At 41.8% G+C, this 23,649-nt stretch overlaps 1 protein-coding gene across 1 annotated transcript; it reads left to right on the top strand.

Moving 5' to 3' along the window:
* Positions 1-4,690: 4,690 nt before the first annotated feature.
* On the top strand, positions 4,691-8,237 carry LOC137383945 (pancreas/duodenum homeobox protein 1-like). Its single transcript, XM_068057418.1, has 2 exons — positions 4,691-5,018; positions 7,820-8,237. Exons 1-2 carry the CDS (start codon positions 4,691-4,693, stop codon positions 8,197-8,199), a joined length of 708 nt encoding a protein of 235 aa, XP_067913519.1. The 3' UTR covers positions 8,200-8,237.
* The last annotated feature ends 15,412 nt before the right edge of the window (positions 8,238-23,649 follow it).

Genomic DNA, 23,649 nt, shown 5'->3' with positions numbered 1-23,649 from the left:
AACATGTGTGGGATAGGCTGTGCAGATCTCATCATGCCAACCATACATCCAGAAGTGAATTGTATGTCAATGGCAGCCAATCCTCACTCTCTTGAGCAGATACTCCAGTCTATCTAATATGGAGCTGCTGCCTTGGGTCCCTGCCAATTCTAATGCCTCTTCCTCCGCTGTGGAGAGAGGCCAAAGATCTGGGATCCCTCCGCCAGTCCGGGCTGTCTCCTTCCTGTTATGGGCCCTTTTGTCCTGCAAGTGGAAAGAGGGAGATAGTCACACTTCGTAGAGAGATCAACCTGACCATTATGCTAGTGTCAGCCTCTTGTCTCCTACTGGGGTATCACATGCTCCCGTCCACCCTCAGGGGAGTTAATAGGATGAATGTGAAAGAAGATGGCCTGTGGTTGAGATGCAGTCATGCATCTGTCAAGATGAAGTGATGCTTAACCCCCTCTGCCATCGTCGTGGTGGTGCCTCCCTCCCCATGTCCAACTTCCTCCTGCATAGCTACTTGCAATCACTAAGAAGGAGACAGGTGTGGAGCACTCACCTTGGCAGAATGAAAGAGGGCATTGAACCTCTTGCAGCACTGTACCCATTTCCAGGGGTGGCCCCAAGACTGCTGACCTCTTCAACTATTGCCATCCAGGCTTGCTTGGTCAGGCAGGAGGAACTCTTCTTGCCATCATTGGGGAAGAGGACATCCCACATTTCCTTTGCAGCTGGAGAAAAGTCTTGAGGGAGACATCGCTAAACCATGGGGCCACCCTGTGTCTTGCCTCTGCCATCCTGCGGGGTCTAGCTTGCGGTGGGTGGGGGTGCAGGGTCACTGCAACATGGGTCTCAGTTTTGATGAGCTAGCAGCAAATGAGTGCAAGGAAGCAATACAAGCAGGGCTGAAAGGCCTTTAAATATGGCGCTAGCACCTGCTCCAGAGTCACTGATGCCGTATACGGTGTCTCGCATCCAGACCCCTCCACATGATTGGACATAGCCCGTGCCTGGATTGGTGCAAAATGGCCGCATGCTGCATGATCACAGTGTGCCAGCCGCCCACATGACTAGTGGGAATGGCACCCATTTCTGGGTCCGCCACCATGACCTACGACTGGCTCACTAAATTCAGCCTGGAGTTTTGCATCAGTGTAAAGGCTATGTCATCTGAAACTCTGAATAAGATTGCAGTTTTACGATAATTCAATATAATTATTATACACAATATATACTGGCATATAATTTCCTGTCAATTCAAGGGTGATTCCCATATAAGGAGTTAACACATTATGGAGGTTAAAAAAATGGTGCATGGACCAGAGAATTGTATCCCCACGCATCACTGCTTTAAGGAGAGAAAGGGAGAAAATTGAAAAATAAGAACAAAAGTGATTTATTTTAAACAAAAGTGTCTGAAACATATCTAGAAATATGTACTTACCATTCGTATACTGATCCATAAGATTCTTTCTTGTCCAAAGGAAGTTGATGAATAAGGATGATCCTTCCATTCAAAAAATACCAGAAAACATGAATTTTAACGGAAATTTTTTCAGGTGAATGAAGTTCCCATACCAAGCACCAGCATATCATGATAAGAATAGCATTGTTTGTACCATTCTTATGTGATAGTCACATACACACTTCCAGCAGCAGTTGTTTGATAAAGATCAGGAATAAGAGCAGTAGCTAATTTTTGCCTCCCTGACAAAGGGCACTGAGGTCAATTCAGTAGTAATAACTGCTTTCTTAGATAGGGAATATGTTAATGTTTTAAGCATTGTTATTACTTGACGTACAATTGTATTTAGTAATGATTTTTGCCCATTCTTAGTTAACATTCAATATACTTAGGTATTATATATATATATATAGAGAGAGAGAGAGAGAGAGAGAGAGAGAGAGAGAGAGAGAGAGAGAGAGAAATGCATTCGTTATGTTGTACTTTGGACATTGCATTTCAGTGGCATACTTTTGATTGGTTGAAATAAAGAATAGACCAAAGATCTGCAACTGTAAGCGACAAAAAAGCAGACACAAAAATGATTGCTTACATACAGATGCATGTATGTTAGGTTAAGAACTCCGAGTTTGTCTCTTATTAGTTAAAACAATAATTAATAGTTGCTTTTCCATATGATTCAAAAAAAGTGGGGGTATACATTGTATAGCCTTTGGAAAGTAGTTTCACAATTACATAATTCAACTTAACTATATAATTGTGTCTTTGAGTACTTACGTTAATAATTTTATTCAACCTCTCTCAAAAGCTTGTGTTTAGTTTCTGTATTCCTCCCAGAGTTGTCATTCTGTCAACTGAAGAGGTAACCTGTGTTTGAGCATGCGCAGTGCCTGTGGGTACCAGCGGTTCAGGAGAATTCGCCAGGTTTGGATCAGTGTATATCTCTCAGTGCAGCCACTGGGATTGAATCTCTCATCGGGCTGTCCAAGGATTGATGAATTTGATTTGATCTCATAACAGGTTGGAGCGCACATCTTTAGATCTATTTAGAGGTAAGGCACCACAGAGAAACAATTTTGAATCGTCTTTTTTTTTTATTTCAGAGAGGCTACTGGAAGAGCTGGGCTGATGAAAACACCCACTGCTTTATTTTATTCATACTAAGAATTCAAAATAGGGATTGTTTACGTACAGATGTATGTATATCAGTTCAAGAACTCCGAGTGTGTCTTTCCTCGGTTATAACAATAATTATTAGTTTGCTTTTCCGTACGATTTCAAAAAAAGTTGGGCTGCACAGAGAGGTTGAATAAAATTGTAGAACCTTCAGAAAGTAGTTTCACAGGAAAACCATTTCCTTCTGATTCTTTTGGTTCACAATGACCAATACCATTTGTATGAATATAAATGTGCTATAGTACTCTCCATCAATATTTGAAGTGATAAAGTGCTTTTGGAATGCTTTTAATGTTAAGACATTTTTATAATAAATCAAATCAATTAAACTGTCACGTGTGTGTTGTAAATTATTTTCTATTGTGTTATATATTCCTGGGTGTGATGCCAAGGACATCTCTGGAGTTCCAACATATCCACAGCCACACATACTTGAAACGACATTTTTAAAAAAAATCTACAGGCTTTATAAAAGGCGACGAGATAAGGGTGCAAGTGAGGTAATACAACATTCAGAGATAAATGTCGATATAAAAAAAAGGACTGAACATTGCCTTGTTTAATTATCTTTGTTCAAGACCACCTTCCCATACTCTGGTCTCCAAGCCAACCTGTATTTTGGTCCCTGATACCAGGTTAAAAGGTCATTCATTTCAACTGTGTGCATAGGCTACAGAATAAACAAGGGAAAAATCAATATCCTCACCACGGAGGCAGAATACCTTAGACCCAGATTTACTTCAACAAACTCCTTGTTCTTTAGTTGACAGTGAATGACACAAGAAGTTTGATTAAGATCGTTACTTCACAATCTTATTGGAAACACCAACCTGCTGTGTTGAACAGACACCACCAGCAAAAATATTACTCTTTAACATCCCTGCTGTAAATCAACAACTGGCACAAAAGTAATGTGTAAAATTGTTCCTAGTCCATTGTTGGTTTTCTTGTTATTTGCTACTGTGCTGAGGAAATATAAACCCATCAGCAGTAGTAGAACCTATTTACTGGCCTGGCAGCAACTGTCCTTGAAATCAATTCAAAACATGGAAAAATATGAACATATGGCAATAACTTTTCTTTCATACTTTTTACCCTTTCACTTTACAGCCACAATTTATAAAGCATTCTTTTATTTGAATGATTCTTCGTATTTATTTTACCGAAGATACGTGAGCCCTCAAATGTAACACTTAAGTTTGAAACCTACGCTAAACACTCCAGTTATAAAAAAAAGGCTAAGGGTGTGCGGGGCATTACAGGTAGAAAGTACAAAAATAATTTTAGTCCAACTTTATATGATGCAAACGTCGTGGAACGATTGGAAGAAGCAATTGTATCATTACAACTAATTATGGATTGTGTATTGAACATTCACTCAGGATAAAAGTTATGCACATACGTTTTGCAAAAATATTTGGTAGTCCTATTTTGGTTGTAAAGTATATCTATGCATTACACAGACGCACAAGTGTGTGTGTGTGGATAATATATGAACTACGTTTTGTTTTATCTGGAAGAACTTTTGGAGCCGATGTACGCGTTTATTTCGAACATATTTGATATATGCATATTGACGTCCACAAATTTATCTATCAGTCATTTTAACAAAGTATATTTACATCTACACTGCTTCTTATTTGATAAAGTAATCAATAAGTTAGTCCATAGTTCATAGAAATATCGCAATTACTTTTCCGAACCCTTATTTGCGTAATAAAGTCTGATAGAATTTTCCATTCTTTGCGGCTTATGATCACTTGACTTATTTTCCTTTAATTGTGGTGTTATGGTATACTCAATCGAATGTACATGAACCCTTTAAGACTACATTCTCACACTACATACAGCAATAATCTTTTTACCACGGCTCACAATATGATACATTCGAAGATTGTTTTGAAAGTAAAACGCCTGTTTCCTCTATAGCTACCAATCAGCGACTTAAAAGTAATCACATGACAAAGCAACAGGTGAAGAGTGCCAGCTCAGGTGTTAGCGTTCATTCGATGTGAGACTGGGGATTGCAAGGTTTAGAGAAACTTTGCCACAAGATTTCCGTAGATGCTAGATACCATTTCAGTTATGGATGGCGACGTGGACTATTTTGAGAGTGCTTGTCAATATCAGAGGCCAGAATACTCTCAGAATCCACCTGCCTGTATTTACGCCAGGACTCCGCAGCCCTCTCTCCTTCGATCGTGCTTCGGTGATTTGAACGAGCATAATATGACGGATTTCACCCGCTACGAGGGTCCTACAGATCCGAACTCTGGTCACCTTCCCCAGCCTAACTACTTCAACACAGGGGATAACCTACAGGGGGGTTACCCATTCCCTTGGATGAAGAACACAAAATCACATGCCTACACTTGCAGAAATCAGTGGGCAGGTACGATTACAAGCTAATGAGTTATTAAGTTTAGCGTTTGCTTTAGTTTAATGATACATAGGAAGTGGAATGGACAAACTGCTAATAATCCTTATCCGGCATATTGCCTACATATTTTCGGATATAATACGATATTTACTAAGCAACAGAATCCAGACCTACATGTGTTTGTGTGTGGACAATGTATGCCAGACATATAGGTACCAGTACAGGTATATGCACATTATATATTTATATATATTATATATATATGTGCCTGTGTGTGCCCATATACATTTTATGTTAATACACAAAGTATAATAAGAAACCAATACAATGTTATGACAATTACAAATCAAACAATGAAATGTTTCCTTTTATTTACTCATTATTGACACCAACATTAATTCTCGATTCAAAACCATTGAAGAAAAATTACACCGACATCACATGCCTTGGCCACTCGGTTTACTCCAACCAAACAAATTCACTGCGTACATGTCAAGTATGTGATTCACTTAGCCTGTTGAGTTTGGTGATTGTTGTGCTGTGGGACTAAGGGACACGACAGGGGAGAAAGAATCGATCTGACTGGAGTAATACCACAGCTCTTTTCTTTGAATGCTTTGCTTGTAATTGTTCACTCCTCCCCTGATTAGAGTGGACAGAATCCACAATATTGCCAATTATATAGGGTCTGTGGAAGTGAGGAGCGATGGGCCCGAAGGCCCATAATTTCTTACAGCTATTTTTGCTGGTATACTTAGCATCAAATTTACTAATCGAGTATTTCTAAGTGTTCGGGTGTACAATTCTCCGTGTCAATGTAGAAATATTCGTTGTGGACACATCGTAAGAATAAAACCGATTTGCCACGTTTGGGCGGCATTTCTTATGAAATAATCTTTACCCATGTTCTGCTGCCACGCATTTTTAAAAGGTGCTGAGTTATACTTGATGAAACTAACGTGTACGCCATCTTAAGGGCCTCTGTTCCCGCCAGGTACTAATATTTAGTGAATGATGAATCATATCAACACGTTTACAGCAACAATGTCATATCGAAAAGTAAAGGGTAAGAAAGGGATTTATATCTGCGTCTAAGTGTGGAATGTAGGTGTACGGGTTGCAAAGGAATTCATACAAAGTTAACAGCAGAAATAGCAGTACCAATAGAAAAAGGAGTAATTTTGGTTCAAACTGGCAATATAATATAGGTATACAACCACATTTAACAGGCAGGCATTCGATTGGAATAGACAGTATCTTGCATTTGTCTATGAATATTTACCTGACTCAAAGGCGATTGGAAAAAGTGTTGTACTAATATCCGATCGCCAAATTTGATTTATGATAAATATATTGTATCCACGAATATTATAATATTCTTTCCACAAATTAACTTTCAACTTAAATCTTAGTTCATGTGTTTTTTAATGAATGAATGAATCAAGGAATTCTCAGATAATATTCAGTAAGACTGGGAGTTAATATATTATATATATATTATGACTATTACGCCACATCTGTTACAGTATTGCCAATATTGCTAATTGCTAGTATTGCCTGACTAAATGTTTTGTAATATACACGAGGGTAAATTATCGGCTATGTTCCCCAAAGAAAGGTCATTACGCTACCAAGTGTGAGAAATCTTATGGGAAAAATAAATTTTCTTTAATTTGTGTTCCGAATATCCCCAGCAACATTCAACACACACCGCCACAGACAAAAGCTCGCACAGATATATTAGACATGCACATGCCTAACAGCTGCAGAAATGCTTCTGCGAAAATTTGTAATCTTCATTATAAGGCACCAACAGATACATTTATGGATTGTGAGATTCACATGTACTCAAATTAGCTTGATAATTCAGAATGAGAGGAAATTATTTTACTCGGATACCGACATCTGACCGAAGAGAAAATGCGGCTCATATTCAAAAAGGAGCTTTTCAGTACAAAGCATTTAAGTGGTCCTTAATATTTAAGTAGAGAAGAAGTTAATGATACAGAAACCATTAAATTACATCTTAGACCTGATTATGTTTTAGGTTCAGTTAAAATACAGTTACATTTCAGAATTTAATTAGGCACAAGAAGAATTTTTCAAGCAAGTACTGATGAAATGCAGACTCCAGCCACCGACAGATGGTTACCTTCCCCGCACCACCCCCCCCCCCCCCCCCAAATACGATTGTCATTTGTGATTCTGATATTAGACTTACCACCATAAAATGTCACCCGTGGTGCTTAGAGTTTAATAACACAGAAGATACCTGCTGTACAACGAGCCACGAAAAAATACAATTGCTTTAAGGAGTTCATGATACCTGAAATTTTCAGAGAATTGCAGAACCATTTTGTGCGCAAAAATCCCTCAGAAATCTACACATTCTTCCACAGAAATTGACCACAACATAACGGGAATGATCTTTAGCAGCTTTATTTTAGGCCCTCGCAAAACACCAACATTGTGGGTAGGAAAGGCCCTGTAATTTTCTAATGTGGAATTTATTTCCAACTGTACTCGGGCCAGATTCTCGCACTGAAGGTCAACTCATCAGGCTGCCCAGAAACATGTTGCTCAATAAACTATTGTTACTGTAACATTCAAGAACATTTTATAGAGGGGCGGTCAATATGAAATAAATTATATCTTTCAAATGAGCATTTTTCTCCAAATTCACTTTCGTAAAAGACCTTCAGATCCTGACCTAGAGACCGAAACCTCAAACTCCTCTATTAGTTCGTGTCATTAGATTGTGTGCTGTTTGTGAATAATGCAAATTAAAGATCACCGAACTGGTTTTCTTGTAGGAAACAACTTTCCGATGGACGCCAATGAAAACAAAAGGACCCGAACGGCCTATACCAGAGGCCAGCTGCTGGAACTGGAGAAAGAGTTCCATTTCAGCAAGTATATCTCCAGACCCCGGCGCATTGAACTAGCAGCAATGCTGAACCTCACCGAGAGACACATCAAAATCTGGTTCCAAAACAGAAGGATGAAATGGAAGAAGGAAGAAACGAAAAGACAAACCAAGACAAATTCGAGCAAGCCAAAAGCGGCGCTGCGCGACAAGTGTTCAGGAGAAGCGTCGGCAGGGAGTCACTCGGGGGCTTCCTTCAAAAAGACAGACAGTGATTTTTCTGTGACTGGAATCAACAACGATATTGGACATCCACTAATCTCATAGTATGCAAGTTTAACATGTTCCCTTAGAAATATGTCAATTATTGATATTCCACGCTGGTAAATGTTGTAGCCCATTTTATAATCTATGGAACAAGACCGCACACATTTCCAATTTAAATATTTAATATATTGAAAAAAAAAACGCAAAATATTCATTTGACTACAGAATGCGATTTGGTTAAATATCTGAGAGTAGCGATTACTTCTGCCTATTCATTCAATAGGACAGTCTTCTAACCCAGACACGAGAAGCAATATTAGCAGACGCATGCAAGCAGGAATAAATTGCTAATAATTCCTGGTTCTTTAATTTTCTCTGGAGTTAACATTACGTTCAAACATATGAGCGTCCAGATGGAATTCTCATATTGCTTTTGCGAAATGAAATATAAGGGTGACCAGAATTGGGTTACTGTAATAGCTGTCTCCCATGAACCCTCTAAATTAAACAAATGGTGGTTCAAGTGAAACATCAGTACACTCAGCAAACAACAGCTAGCAAATTACAACAAAGTTTGTCCAATTATCTGGACTGAAATGTATACTTTAATGACGTGCTGAGGAATAGTACGCGCAGGCCTTTTGTAAAACTAGTAAAACTTTAATAATTAATAATTGGTGGATATCACAGGCGAGGCGGTCGCTATATCACACCATTTTATTCACAGTCGCACTCCTTAAAATTTATGATTACAAATGATATATATTACTACTGATAGTAAAAGTAACAAATATATTACTATTCATGACGCATTTAATTTCAAATAGCTTCATGGCGCGAGCAAAAAATGCAGAAAGCTTGCACCGCTAGTAGACACAGTATTTTAATGAGCAAACATTGAATACAAGTGATGATATGATTTTCAAGAACGGAAAACGACCCGGAAGAGAACTGATCCCAAATTACAGACGCAGTTTCGGGGTTTTACAATGTGCAGATACCCAAAAGTATTGACATAAATAGGAATCGGATCAGATTCAATTTCCCCATGACCTGGTGCCGTTAAAGATTGTGTTTCCTTTCAGTCTATTATAGGGGAATTTAACAAGTCATGTCGAGGTTCCAGTACATAAGGAATTCACAAAACACTCTTTGTGTAAAGAAGTAAATGCATTTGTTAAAAAAGTTTGAGCCTCATTGCATTATTGATACCAATTCATATTTCACGAGTTTTGCATATCAATTAATTGAAAATGTCAAAGCAATATAATACGACATAAAGACAGAGGGTAAACAGTATCAATATAAACATTGATCTCGATATTCCACATTGTATAATGAAACGAACATCTTAACATTTGTACTAAATGAATATGTACTGAGTGGACTGGAGGGCACAGAGTGTGAAGAAGGGAGTTTGGTAAGTGAGTGGATTTTGAAAGTTAATCTCTCTAAAGTTTAGTTTTGTTTACATTTAGCAATTAACTGAAATTACTGCTTAAGTTTAAAGGCAAGTTAAGTTTCTTACAGTTTTAAACAGGGATATACAAGCTTTCTAAGAGTAGCTGTAGCTAGTTAATTAGGTGGCTACTTAAACTGGTTTCTGAGCTCTAGCAGAGCTCAAGCAAAGCTGACACATCATTGTTTTCAGAAAATATAAATTCAGGGGACTCTCAGTGCTGTTTGGCTGCATTGAGTGCTGCTGGAGGGCACAGAGTGTGAAGAAGGCAGTTTGGTAAGTGAGGGAGTTCAGTAAGGAGGGGAACTATAAATTAATTAAGAAAAATACATTTAATTAAATTAACACAATAAAGATGGCAGGACAGGTGATGTGATGCAGCTACAGTATGTGGGAGCTCCTGGATGCCACAGCAATCCATGGCAGCTACATTTGTAGTATCTGTGGCATGAGGAGCTTCAGCTTGGAGTCATTGAGCTGGAGGCCGAGCTGCAGACACGGCGCTGCATCAGGGAAGGGGAAAATTATCTGGATGTATTGTTCCAGAAGGCAGTTACATCCCTTAGGATATGGTCATCTGTTTTTGTCAGTGGTCAGGGACAGGAGGGCGTGACTGTGAGTCAGGCAGGTAAGGGGATCAAGAAGTGGGAGCGGAGGAGCTTCAGCCCTTACAATTGAGCAACAAGTTCAAGGTTCTTGCAGCTTGTATGGACAAGAGCGAGGACTGTAGTGTAGATGGGCAGACTGACCATGGCACCATGGTACAGGAAGCTGTTAAATGGGGGGAACAAAAATGTATATGCAGGGAACAGTATAGTGAGGGGAATTGGCACTGTTCTCTGCAGTAAAGAGTGAGAGCCCAGAAGGCTGTGCTGCCTGCCCGGTGCCAAGGTTCAGGACTGCTGCTCAGCGCTGGAGAAGAACTTATCGTGGGAGGGGGAGGATCCAATCCATGCAGGTACTAATGACATAGGCAGGACAAGGAAAAGGTTCTGCATAGGGAGTATGAGGAGCTAGGCACTAAATTAAAAAGCAGAACCTCTAAGGTAATAATCTCTGGATTATTACCTGATCCACGTGCAAATTGGCATAGGGCAAATAAGATTAGAGAAATGAATGTGTGACTCAAAGAATGGTGTGGTGAAGTGGGTTCCAGTTCATAAGGCACTGGGACCAGTACTAGGGAAAGTGGGAGCTGTACCATTGGGACAGTCTACACCTGAATCGCGCTGGGACCAATGTTCTAGTGAGCTGCATAACTAGGAAAGTAGAGTGTGTTTTAAACTAAATAGTGGGGTAAGGGATCAAATTTGGGAGGATGTGGTAAATCAAAGAGTACAGACAAGGCGAGAGAGAAAGGTATTAATATGGGAAAAGATAAACAGACTGTTACAGGAACATAGGAAGATAGGAACATTGGAAGATAAGAACAGGAGTAGGCCATTCAGCCCCTCAAGCCTGTCCCACCATTCAATGAGATCATGGCTGATCCGTGGCCTAACTCTATATACCTACCTTTGGCCCATATCCCTTAATATCTTTGCTTAGCAAAAATCTATCTATCTCAGATTTAAAGTTAACAACTGTTCGAGCTTCAACTGCTGTTTGTGGGAGAGAGTTCCAAACCTCTAACACCCTTTGAGTGAAGAAATGCTTCCCAACTTCTCTCCTGAATGGTCCGGTCCTAATTTTTAGACTATACCCCCTAGTTTTAGAATCTCCAACCAGTGGAAATAGTTTATCTTTATCTAGCCTGTCTTTTCCTGTTAATATCTTGAACACTTTGATCAGATCACCCCTTAACCTTCTAAATTCTAGTGAAAACAGGCCTAATTTGTGTAATCTGTCCTCATAACTTAACCCCTGTTGTCCAGGTATCATTCTTGTAAACTTACGTTACACTCCCTCCAAGGCCAATATATCCTTAATAAAGGTGTGGTGCCCAGAACTGCTCACAGTACTCCATGTGGGGTCTAACCAGGGTTTTGTACAGCTGCAGTATAACCTCTGTGTCTTTATACTCCAATCCTCTAGATATAAAGGCTAGCATTCCATTAGCCTTTTTGATTATTTTCTGCACTTGCTTGTGGCATTTTAAAGATCTATACACCTGAACCCCCAAGTCTCTTTGGACATTCACGGTACTTAACCTCTTCCCATTTAGAAAGTACCCTGCTCTATCCTTTTTTGGTCCAAAATGGATAATCTCACACTTGCCCGCATTGAAATCCATCTGCCACAGTTTTGCCCACTCACCTAGTCTGTCAATAACTCTTCGCAATTTTATGCTATCATCTAGACTGTCTACAATGCCGTCTAACTTTGTATCATCAGCAAATTTGGATATATGACTTACTATGCCATCATCAAAGTTGTTAATGAATAATGTGAATAATTGAGGCCCCAACACAGATCCCTGCGGGACACCACTTGTCACATCCTGCCAATCGGAGTACTTACCCATTATCCCCACTCTCTGTTGCCTACCACTCAACCAACTTCCTAATCATGTCAATAATTTGCCCTCAACTCCATGGGCTTCTACCTTAGTTAACAGTCTCTTATGTGGGACTTTATCAAATGCCTTCTGGAAGTCCATATAAATAACATTTATAGACATTCCCCTGTCCACTACCTTAGTCACTTCTTTAAAAAATTCAATGCGATTTGTCAGGCATGACCTTCCCGTCATGAATCCATGCTGGCTGTTCCTGATTAACTGAATTTTTTCTAGGTGTTCAGTCACCCTATCCTTGATTATAGACTCCAGCAACTTGCCCACCACAGATGTCAGGCTAACTGGTCTGTAATTTCCTTGGTTCCCCCTTTCACCCGTCTTAAAAAGTGGAGTGACATGTGCAACTTTCCAATCCAGAGGGACCACTCCTGAATCAAGGGAACTCTGAAAGACATTAGTTAGGGCATCTACAATGTGCTCCCCTACTTCCTTTAACACCCTTGGATGGAAACCGTCAGGTCCTGGGGATTTCTCACTCTTTAGTCCCATTAATTTTCTTGCTACTGATGTTTTACTTACGTTAATTGTATTAAGTCCCTGTCCCCAATCAGCTATTAATTTTTTTGGGACTTCTGGCAAGTTATCCTCCTTTTCAACTGTGAATACTGAGGCAAAGTAATTGTTCAACATGTCTGTCATTTCCCCATTATTAATGACAATATCTCTATTTTCAGCTTTTAGTGGGCCTACATTGCTCTTGACCACCCGCTTTCTGTTTATGTAACTATATAATTTCTTCTTATTGATTTTGATGTTCTTTGGAAGTTTCTTTTCATCATCTCTTTTAGTAGCTCTTATAAGCTGCTTTGTGACCCTTTGCTGGTCTTTGTATCGATCCCATTCGGCTGGATCTGTGCTATGTTTTGCATTTTTGTAAGCCCTTTCTTTTTGTTTTATGCTATCCCTAATCTCTTTAGTTGTCCATGGCTGTTTTTTTCTGTGAAGTGGAGCTTTTTCCTCTCAGGGGTATATACTCACTCTGTATTTCGTTAAATGTTTCTTTTTTTTTATTTCCAAAATATACTTTATTCATAAAAATCTGTAAAAATTACATTGCCAAACAGTTTCCAAACAGCACCAAAAAATACAAACATTGCAAGGGAAATCAGTTTCGTTCAATACTGTCATGAGTTTCTTCCCAACCCTTCCGTTTCACAATTGTCATGTCAATTACAGTTTTACATTTACAGCAATTGAGAATATTAACGATACAGTTCGAGGGGTTTCCCATTGATCCAGCCCCTCAGTCCAGCTTGGTGGGGGAACCTTACACTGTGGTCTTTCCCCATTGAGCCTTTGCTGCGGCTGCCCCAAGCTTTAGTGCGTCCCTCAGCACGTAGTCCTGGACCTTGGAATGTGCCAGTCTGCAACATTCGGTGGTGGACAACTCTTTGCGCTGGAAGACCAGCAAGTTTCGGGCAGACCAAAGGGCGTCTTTCACCGAATTGATAGTCCTCCAGCAGCAGTTGATGTTTGTCTCGGTGTGCGTCCCTGGGAACAGCCCGTAGAGCACAGACTTCTGTGTTACAGAGCTGCTTGGGATGAACCTTGACAAAAACCACTGCATCTCTTTCCACACCTGCTTTGCAAAGGCACATTCCAGGAGGAGGTGGGCGACCGTCTCTTCCCCACCACAGCCAACGCGGGGGCACTGTGCGGAGGGGGCGAGACTTCGGGTGTGCATGAAGGATCTGACGGGGAGGGCCCTTCTCACCACCAGCCAAGCTACGTCTTGGTGCTTATTTGAAAGTTCTGGTGATGAGGCATTCCGCCAAATGACTTTGACGGTCTGCTCGGGGAACCATCCGACAGGATCCACCGTTTCCTTTTCCCGTAGGGCCTTGAGGACATTCCGTGCAGACCACTGCCTGATGGACCGGTGGTCAAAGGTGTTTTCCCGCAGAAACTGCTCCACGAAGGATAGGTGGTACGGCGCCGCCCAACTGCAAGGAGCGTTCCGCGGCAATGTGACCAGGCCCATCCTTCGCAAAACCGGGGACAGATAGAACCTCAGCACGTAGTGACACTTGGAGTTTGCGTACTGGGGATCTACACACAGCTTGATGCAGCCGCACACGAAGGTGGTCATCAGGATGAGGGCCACGTTGGGTACATTTTTCCCGCCCTTGTCCAGAGATTTGAACATCGTGTCCCTCCGGACCCGGTCCATTTTAGATCCCCAGACGAAGCGGAAAATGGCTCGGGTGACTGCCACAGTGCAGGAGTGGGGTATGGGCCAGACCTGCGCCACGTAGAGCAACAACGTGAGCGCCTCGCACTTGATGACCAGGTTCTTACCCACAATGGAGAGAGATCGCTGCCCCCACATGCCCAACTTTTGTCGTACCTTGGCTACTCGCTCCTCCCATGTTTTGGTGCACGCCCCGGCCCTTCCGAACCATATCCCCAGCACCTTCAGGTAATCTGACCTGACGGTGAAGGGGACAAAGGATCGGTCAGCCCAGTTGCCAAAGAACATGGCCTCGCTCTTGCTGTGGTTAACTTTGGCTCCCGAGGCCAGTTCGAACTGGTCGCAGATGCTCATCAGTCTGCGCACGGACAGCAGATCCGAGCAGAAAACGGCGACGTCATCCATGTACAGGGAGGTTTTGACCTGAGTGCCTCCGCTGCCTGGGATTGTCACCCCTCCTATGCTCGCATCCTTCCTAATAGACTCAGCAAAGGGTTCAATACAGCAAACAAACAAGACCGGGGACAGAGGACAGCCCTGTCTGACTCTAGATTTGATCGGGAAACTTTCAGATTCCCACCCGTTGATTGAGACTGCGCTACTGATGTTTGTGTAGAGCAGTTGGATCCAATTGCAGATTCCCTCCCCAAACCCCATTTTGGAAAGCACGTCCATCATGTAGGTGTGCGATATCCTGTCAAAAGCCTTCTCCTGGTCCAGGCTGATGAGGCAGGTGTCCACCCTCCTGTCCCGTACGTAGGCGATCGTATCCCTGAGTAGCGCGAGACTATCAGAGATCTTCCTGCCAGGTACAGTACAGGTCTGATCGGGGTGAATCACCAACTCCAGAGCAGACTTGACTCGACTGGCTATGACTTTGGACAGAATCTTGTAATCAACATTAAGCAGTGAGATGGACCGCCAATTTCTGATTTCTGCCCTCTCCTCCTTCTGCTTGTAAATGAGGGTGATGATGCCTTTTCTCATGGATTCTGACATGCTGCCGGCCAGGAGCATACTCTCGTATACTTCCAGCAGGTCCGGGCCGACCCAGTCCCACAGGGCCGTGTACAACTCGACCGGTAAGCCGTCGCTCCCGGGAGTTTTACTCGTCTCGAAAGACTCGACGGCCTTTGTCAGCTCGTCCAGAGTTAGCGGCTTGTCCAGTCCCTCCCTCCTGCTGTCATCTAAGACCTCTGTGATAGATGACAGGAAGGACTGGGAGGCTCTGCTGTCTGTGGGCTTCGCGTCATACAGCCCAGCATAAAAGGATTTGCTGATCCTTAGTATGTCGGACTGCGAAGACGTTACTGAGCCATCTTCTTCCTTCAGGCTGCTGATAACAGAGCTCTCTCTGTGTACCTTTTGGAAGAAGTAACGCGAGCACGTCTCATCCTGCTCGATGGAGCGGACTCTGGACCGGAAGATGATCTTGGAGGCCTCCTTGGCAAAGAGCGAGGCCTGCTGGCTCTTCACCTCTTGGAGGTCCTCCTTGACCTCGACCCCCATTGACTGCAACCGGAGTAGATTTTGCATAATTTTCTGGAGTCAGGACAGTTCCCTCTGTCTCTCTCTCGCCTTCTGAACACCTTTGTGGATGAAGAACCTCTTGATGTTCTCCTTAATCGCTTCCCACCAGTGAACTGGAGACTCAAAGAGGGGTTTCACGGTCCTCCAACCTTTGTAATCCCTTTTGAGTTCCTCAACGTTCTCTGGGGTCAGCAGTGTCGCATTGAGCTTCCACGTCCCTCTGCCAACCCGCTGTTCGTCCTGTAAGTGACAGTCGGCCAGTAAGAGGCAGTGGTCGGAGAAGAACACCGGCTTGACGTCGGTGGATCTGACTGTGACAGTTAAATGTTTCTTTAAATATTCTCCACTGTTCTTCAGTCGTTTGACCCCTTAACGGATCTACCCAGTTTACCGTGGCCAGTCTTTGTCTCATCCTGGTAAAGTCAGCCTTACCCAAGTCTAAAATTCTAGTAACTGATTCGTGCTTTTCACTTTCAGGAAGGGACAGTGAGTACAAATCTGAAAGTAAATCAGCAAACAAGGCTAGAGGTTACAAAAATAATAAAAGGACAAACTAAAGGCTCTGTATCTGAGTGCACATAGCATTCAAAACAAAACAGATGAACTGAGAGCGCAAATAGAAATAAATAATTATGATCTGATAGCCATTACAGAGACATGGCTGCAGGATGACATAGTTAGGGACCTGAATATTGAAGGGTACATGACATTTAGGAAGGACAGGAAGCTAGGAAAAGCTGGAGGGGTAGCTCTGTTAATTAATTATGGTATTAGCACAATACAGAGGGATGACCTAAGTTCAGGAAACCAGAATGTAGAAGTGGTTTGGGTCGAGATGAGAAATGATAAAGGCAAGAAGTCACTTCTTGGAGTGGTGTACAGGCCCCCTAATAGTAACCACATGGTAGGATGGGGTTTAAGTGAAGAGACAGTGGGAGCTTGTCAGAAAGGTATGGTGCTAATCATGGGGAATTTTAATCTACATATAGACTGGAAAAATCAGATGGGCAAAGGTAGCCTTTGATGAAGAGTTTATGGAATGTTTTCAGGATAGTTTCTTAGAACAACACATTCTGGAGCCAAACAGAGAGCAGGCTATACTAGATCTGGTATTGTGCAACAAGATAGGATTAATTCATGACCTCATAGTGAAGTCTAAGCAGCAGTGATCATAATATGAGTGAATTTTACATTCAGTTTGAGGGAGAGAAGAGTTGGTCTAAGAATAGAATTTTAAACTTCAATAAGGGCAATTATGAGGGCATGAAAGCAGAGCTAGCAATAGTGAACTGGCAAAGTAGGTTAAGGTCAATAGAGATACAATGGCAGACATTTAAGGGGATATTTTAGAATACGGAGAATAGATACATTCCAATGAGAAAGAAAAGTTCCAAGGGGAGGACCCACCTTCTATGGTTAACTAAAAAAGTTAAAGATAGCATCAAACTTAAAGAAAAAGCATTTAATTATGCAAAGATGGTCACAAGATTGGACAGAATATAAAAAAAGCAGCAAAGAACAACTACAAGATTAATAAGTAGGGAAAAATTAGAATATGAAAGAAAGCTGGCTAGAAATATAAAAACAGATAATAAGACTTTCTATAGATATTTTAAAAAGAAGAGTTAATAAAGTGAGCATTGGTCCTATAGAAAGTGAGTCTGGGGAATTAATAATGGAAAATAAGGAGAAAGCAGCTAAATTGAACAGGTATTTTGCATTAGTCTTCACCAGAGAGGATACAAGTAACATCCCAGAAATAGCTGTAAATCAGGAAATGGGAGCGAGGGAGGAACTCAAGAAAATTACGATCACTAGGGAAGTAGTTCTGAGCAAATTGTTGGAGCTGTGGGCTGACAAGTCCCCAAGTCCTGATGGACGTCATCCTAGAGTCTTAAAATAAATGGCTAGTGAGATAGTTGATCCTTTGGTTTTAATTTTCCAAAATTCCCTGGATTCAGGGAAGGTTCCATTAGATTGGAAAATTAGCCAATGCAACTCCTTTATTCAAAAAGGGGGGGGGGGGAGACAGAAAGCAGGAAACTACAGGCTAGTTAGCTTTACATCTATAATAGTGAAAATATTGGAAGCTGTTATTAAAGACGTTATAGCAGGGCACTTATAAAAATTCAAGGTAATCAGGCAGCGTCATCATGGTTTTGTGAAAGGGAAATCATGTTTAACCAATTTATTGGAGTTCATTGAGGAAGTTACATGTGCTGTGGATGAAGGGGAACCAGTGGATGTACTATACTTAGATTTCCAGAAGGCATTTGATAAGGTGCCACATCAAAGTTATGGCAGAAAATAAAAGCTCATGGTGTTGGGGACAACATTTTGGCTTGGATAGAAGATTGGCTAGCTAACAGGGGAACAGAGAGTAGGCATAATTGGGTCATTTTCTGGTTGGCAAGATATAATGAGTGGTGTGCCACAGGGATCGGTGCTGGGGCCTCAACCTTTTACAATTTATATAAATGACTTAGATGAAGGGACCGAAGATATGCTTACTAAATTTGCTGATGACACAAAGATAGGTAGGAAAGTAAATTGTGAAGAGGACATTAGGAGGCTACAAAGGGATATAGATAGGTTAAATGAGTAGGCAAAGATCTGGCAAATGGAGTATAATGTGGGAAAATGTGAAATTGTCCATGTTGGCAGGAAGAATAACAAAGAGTATTTTCTAAATAGTGAGAGATTGCGGAGCTCTGAGGTGCAGAGGGATCTGGGTGTCTTAGTGCATGAATCACAAAAGGTTATGCAGGTACAGCAAGTAATTAGGAAAGTTAATAGAATGTTATTGTTTATTGAAAGGGGAATTGAATACAAAAGTAGGGAGGTTATGCTTCAGTTATACAGGGCATTGGTGAGACCACATCTGGAGTATTGTGTACAATATTGGTCTCCTTATTTAAGGAAGAATGTAAATGCATTGGAAGCAATTCAGAGAAGGTTTAATAGACCAATACCTGGAATGGGCGTGTTGTCTTATGAGGGAAGGTTGAACAGGCTGGGCTTGTATCCACTGCACTTTAGAAGAGTAAAAGGTGACTTGATTGAAACATATAAGATTCTGAGGGGTCTTGACAGGGTGGATGTGGAAAGGATGTTTCCTCTTGTGGGAGAATCTAGAACTAGGGGTCACTATTTAAAAATAAGGGGTTGCCCATTTAAGACAGAGATCAGGAGAATTTATTTCTCTCAGAGGTGTCATGCAGACCCCCAGCTGCCAAGAATGAGGCATATTAGTTTTATCATATGAAAATTGATTTTGAACTGTTGCTGGAGTGAAGAAATAACTTTTTTAAGATCACCAGACACTGGGCTGGAAGGACATTTGCATACTAAGAGACGCTCCTCGTTGTTCCAATTATCCCAAATGGATTTTGATCACCAGACATTGAAGGTGTAACAAAATGCATTCCAAGCCCTGCAAGATGATACAATCCACAGAGCCACGACTGGTCAAACCAGCTGGTCACATGACTAACTGGCTGGTCCCGGTTTTTTGAACTAGCCACAGGACAGTTTGAATTCAGAAGGCAGTGTGCAACTGAAAGTGAAACAAGCTAGTCCCTCGCCTGGCTGTCTCCCTCGCTCTTGCTTTCTCCCAAGCCACCAGACCCACGAAAGACGTGTAAACCTCAAGAGAGAAAAGACTCCAACATCGGAACAAGTTGAAGTGTGAACTGGGCCCCAACAAATTGCAAGACTTACTGGCAAGCAAAGACTCACATTGAACTTAAAGGACTGTAACTACCAGATATTGCCTCAGACTTTTCCCCTTTATTCCTTCTACTTTTTCTGTCTCTATCTGCGTGTGTGTTTATCGCATATACACACTAGTGTGGTCGGGTCTTATATTTGCAGTCGTTAATCGGATTAGAGTTTAAGATTAATAAACTTCTACCTTTCTTGTTTAAATCTAAGGAAACCTGTTTGAGTTCTTTGCCTTACAATTGGAGCAGTGAACTAGGATTCACTAAGGGGGAACGAAAAACATGGTGTTTTCAAACTAAACTCTGTTACTGTTAAACCAGGCAAACGCTGAGAGGGAACCCTCTAGACCCCTTCTCATGTGATCATAACAGAGGGTTCTGGGTCTTTGGAACTCTCTTCCTTAAAAGGCAGTGGAAGCAGAGGCTTTGAATATTTTTAAGGCAGAGATAGATAGATTTTTGATAAGCAAGGGGGTGAAAGGTTATTGGGGGTAGGAGGGAATGTGGAGTTGAGGTGACAATCAGATCAGCCATGATCTTATGAATGGTGCAGCAGGCTTGTGGGGCCGAATGGCCTACTCCTGATCCTATTTGTAAATATTGGGAAGAGGACAAGTAATGCTAAAGAGACAAGCCTTAAGGCTTTGTACCTTAACGCGTGGAGCATTCGCAATAAAGTGGATGAATTAATCGCACAAATAGATGTAAACGGGTATGATATAGTCGGGATTACGGAGACATGGCTGCAAGGTGACCAGGGATGGGAAATGAACATCCAGGGATATTCAGTATTTAGGAAGGACAGACAAAAAGCAAAAAGTGGTGGAGTTGCATTGCTGGTTAAAGAGGAAATTAACACAATAGTCAGGAAAGATATTAGCTCTGACGATGTGGAATCTGTAAGGGTAGAGCTGAGAAACACTAAGGGGCAGAAAACGTTAGTGGGGGTTGTATATAGACCCCCAAACTGTAGTGGTGATGTTGGGAATGGCAATAAACAGGAAATTAGAGATGCATGCGATAAAGGAACATCTGTAATTATAGGTGACTTTAATCTGCGTATATATTGGGCAAATCAAATTAGTCACAATACCGTAGAGGAGGAATTCTTGGAGTGTGTACGGGATGGTTTTCTGGACCAATACGTTGAGGAACCAACTAGAGAACAGGCCATCCTAGACTGTGTATTGTGTAATGAGAGAGGAATAATTGACAATCTAGTGGTGCGAGACCCCTTGGGGACGAGCGACCATAATATGATAGAATTCTTCATCAAGATGGAGAGTGACGTAGTTGATTCTGAGACAAGGGTCCTGAATCTTAGTAAAGGAAACTACGAAGGTATGAGGCGCGTGTTGGCTATGACGGATTGGGAAACGTTACTTAAAGGGATGATGGTGGATAGGCAATTGCAAACATTTAAAGAGCCCATAAATGAACTGCAACAATTGTTTATCCCTGTCTGGCGCAAAGGTAAAACGGGAAAGGTAGCCAAACCATGGCTTACAAGGGAAATTAGAGATAGCATTTGATCCAAGGAAGTGGCATATAAATTTGGCAGGATGAACAACAGACTTGAGGATTGGGAGCATTTCAGGATTCAGCAAAGGAGGACCAAGGGATTGATTAAGAAGGGGAAAATAGAGTATGAGAGCAAGCTTGCGGGGAACATAAAAACTGACTGTAAAAGTTTCTATAGGTATGTGAAGAGAAAAAGATTGGTGAAGGCAAATGGAGGACCCTTACCGTCAGAAACAGGGGAATTTATTATGGGGAATAAAGAAATGGCTGACCAACTAAATGCATACTTTGGTTCTGTCTTCACAAAGGAGGACACAAATATCATACCAGAAATGTTGGGAGCACAGGGCTTAGTGAGAGAGAGGAACTGAAGGAAATCAGTATTAGTAGAGAAATGGTGTTGGGGAAATTGATGGGATTGAAGGCCGATAAATCCCCCGGGCCTGATGGTATGCATCCCAGAGTACTTAAGGAAGTGGCCCTAGAAATAATGGATTGATTGGTGGTCATCTTCCAAGATTCTATAGACTCTGGAACAGTTCCTACAGATTGGAGGGTAGCTAATGTGACCCCACTATTTAAAAAGGGAGGTAGAGAGAAAGCAGGGAATTATAGACCAGTCAGCCTGACGTCAGTAGTGGGGAAAATTCTAGAGTCCATTGTCAAAGATTTTATAGCAGAGCACTTGGAGAACAGTGGTAGAATCGGACAGAGTCAGCATGGATTTACGAAAGGGAAATCATGCTTGACAAATCTACTAGAATTCTTCGAGGACTAGTAGAGTTGATGAGGGGGAGCCAGTGGATGTGGTTTATTTGGACTTTCAGAAGGCTTTCGACAAAGTCCCACATAAGAGATTAGCATGTAAAATTAAAGCGCATGGGATTGGGGCTAGTGTATTTAGTTTAGTTTAGTTTAGTTTAGAGATACAGCACTGAAACAGGCCCTTCGGCCCACCGAGTCTGTGCCGACCACCAAGCACCCATTTATACTAATCCTACACTAATCCCATATTCCTACCACATCCCCACCTGTCCCTATATTTCCCTACCACCTACCTATACTAGGGACAATTTGTAATGGCCAATTTACCTACCAATTGCGATGGATAGAAAATTGGTTGGCGGACAGGAAACAAAGAGTAGGGATAAATGGGTCTTTTTCCGAATGGCAGGCAGTGACTAGTGGGGTACTGCAGGGATTGGTGCTAAGACCCCAGCTATTCACAAAATACATTAATGATTTAGATGAGGGAACTAAATGTAATATCTCCAACTTTGCAGATGACACAAAACTGGGTGGAAGGGTGAGTTGTGAGGAGGATGCAGAGAGGCTTCAGGGTGATTTGGACAAGTTGAGTGAGTGGGCTAATGCATGGCAGATGCAGTATAATGTGGATAAATGTGAGGTTATCCACTTTGGTAGCAAAGACAGGAAGGCAGATTATTATCTGAACGGCTATAAACTGAGAGAGGGGAATATGCAGTCGCTGAAGGTAAGCATGTAGGTGCAACAGGTGGTAAAAAAGGCAAATGTTATGTTGGCCTTCATAGCGAGAGGATTCAAGTACAGGAGCAGGGATGTCTTGCTCAAATTATACAGGGCCTTGGTGAGGCCACACCTGGAGTATTGTGTGCCGTTTTGGTCTCCTTATCTGAGGAAGGATGTTCTTGTTATAGAGGGAGTGCAGCGAAGACTGATTCCTGGGATGGCGGGATTGAGGAGAGATTGAGTCGGTTAAGATTATATTCGCTGGAGTTCAGAAGAGTGAGGGTGGATCTCATAGAAACCTATAAAATTCTAACAGGACTTGACAGGGTAGATGCAGGAAGGATGTTCCCGATGGTGGGGGAGTCCAGAACCAGGGGTCATAGTCTAAGGATACGGGGTAAACCTTTCACGACTGAGATGAGGAGAAATTTCTTCACCCAGAGAGTGGTGAGCCTGTGGAATTCGCTACCACAGAAAGCAGTTGAGGCCAAAACATTGAATGTTTTCAAAAAGGATTTAGATATAGCTCTTGGGTCTAAAGGGATCAAAGGGTATGGGGCGAAAGCTGGAACAGGCTACTGAGTTGGATGATCAGCCATGATCATAATGAATGGTGGAGCAGGCTCGAAGGGCCAAATGGCCTACTCCTGCTCCTATTTTCTCTGTTTCTATGTATGTTCGTATGAATGCCCTAGTTAACATACTTTATGTTAATCCAAAAGCAAAATACTGCGGATGCTGGAAAACTGAAATTAAAACAGAAAATGCTGGAAATACTCTGCAGGTCAGACAGCATCTGTGGAGAGAAAAACAGAGTTAATGTTTCAGGTCTGTGACCTTTCATCAGAAGTGGCAAAAGTTAGAAATGTAATAGGTTTTGAGCAAGTGAAAGGGGGAAGGTGGGAAGAAGAAGAAAAAAGAGGTCTGTAATAAGGTGGAGGGCAGGAGAGATTAAATGACAAACGGTTTCATGGTACAAAGCCAAGTAAAGAAAGAAAATATGTGTCAGGATGAGGTGTAAATGGCTGAATAGCAGCCGTCCAAACACAAAGAAAGAAACAAGGTGGGGTGGGGGGGG

The sequence above is a fragment of the Heterodontus francisci genome, chromosome 1 (assembly GCF_036365525.1).
Source record: "Heterodontus francisci isolate sHetFra1 chromosome 1, sHetFra1.hap1, whole genome shotgun sequence".
Classification (NCBI taxonomy): Eukaryota; Metazoa; Chordata; class Chondrichthyes; order Heterodontiformes; family Heterodontidae; genus Heterodontus; species Heterodontus francisci.
This window is presented reverse-complemented; position numbering and strand designations above follow the sequence as displayed.

Bases quoted from the DNA above. Each gene is read 5' to 3' on its own strand.
- LOC137383945 (XM_068057418.1), top strand. From the start codon at position 4,691: ATGCTAGATACCATTTCAGTTATGGATGGCGACGTGGACTATTTTGAG. The intron at 5,019-7,819 runs GTACGATTACAA...GTTTTCTTGTAG, and splicing joins TTGCAGAAATCAGTGGGCAG to GAAACAACTTTCCGATGGAC.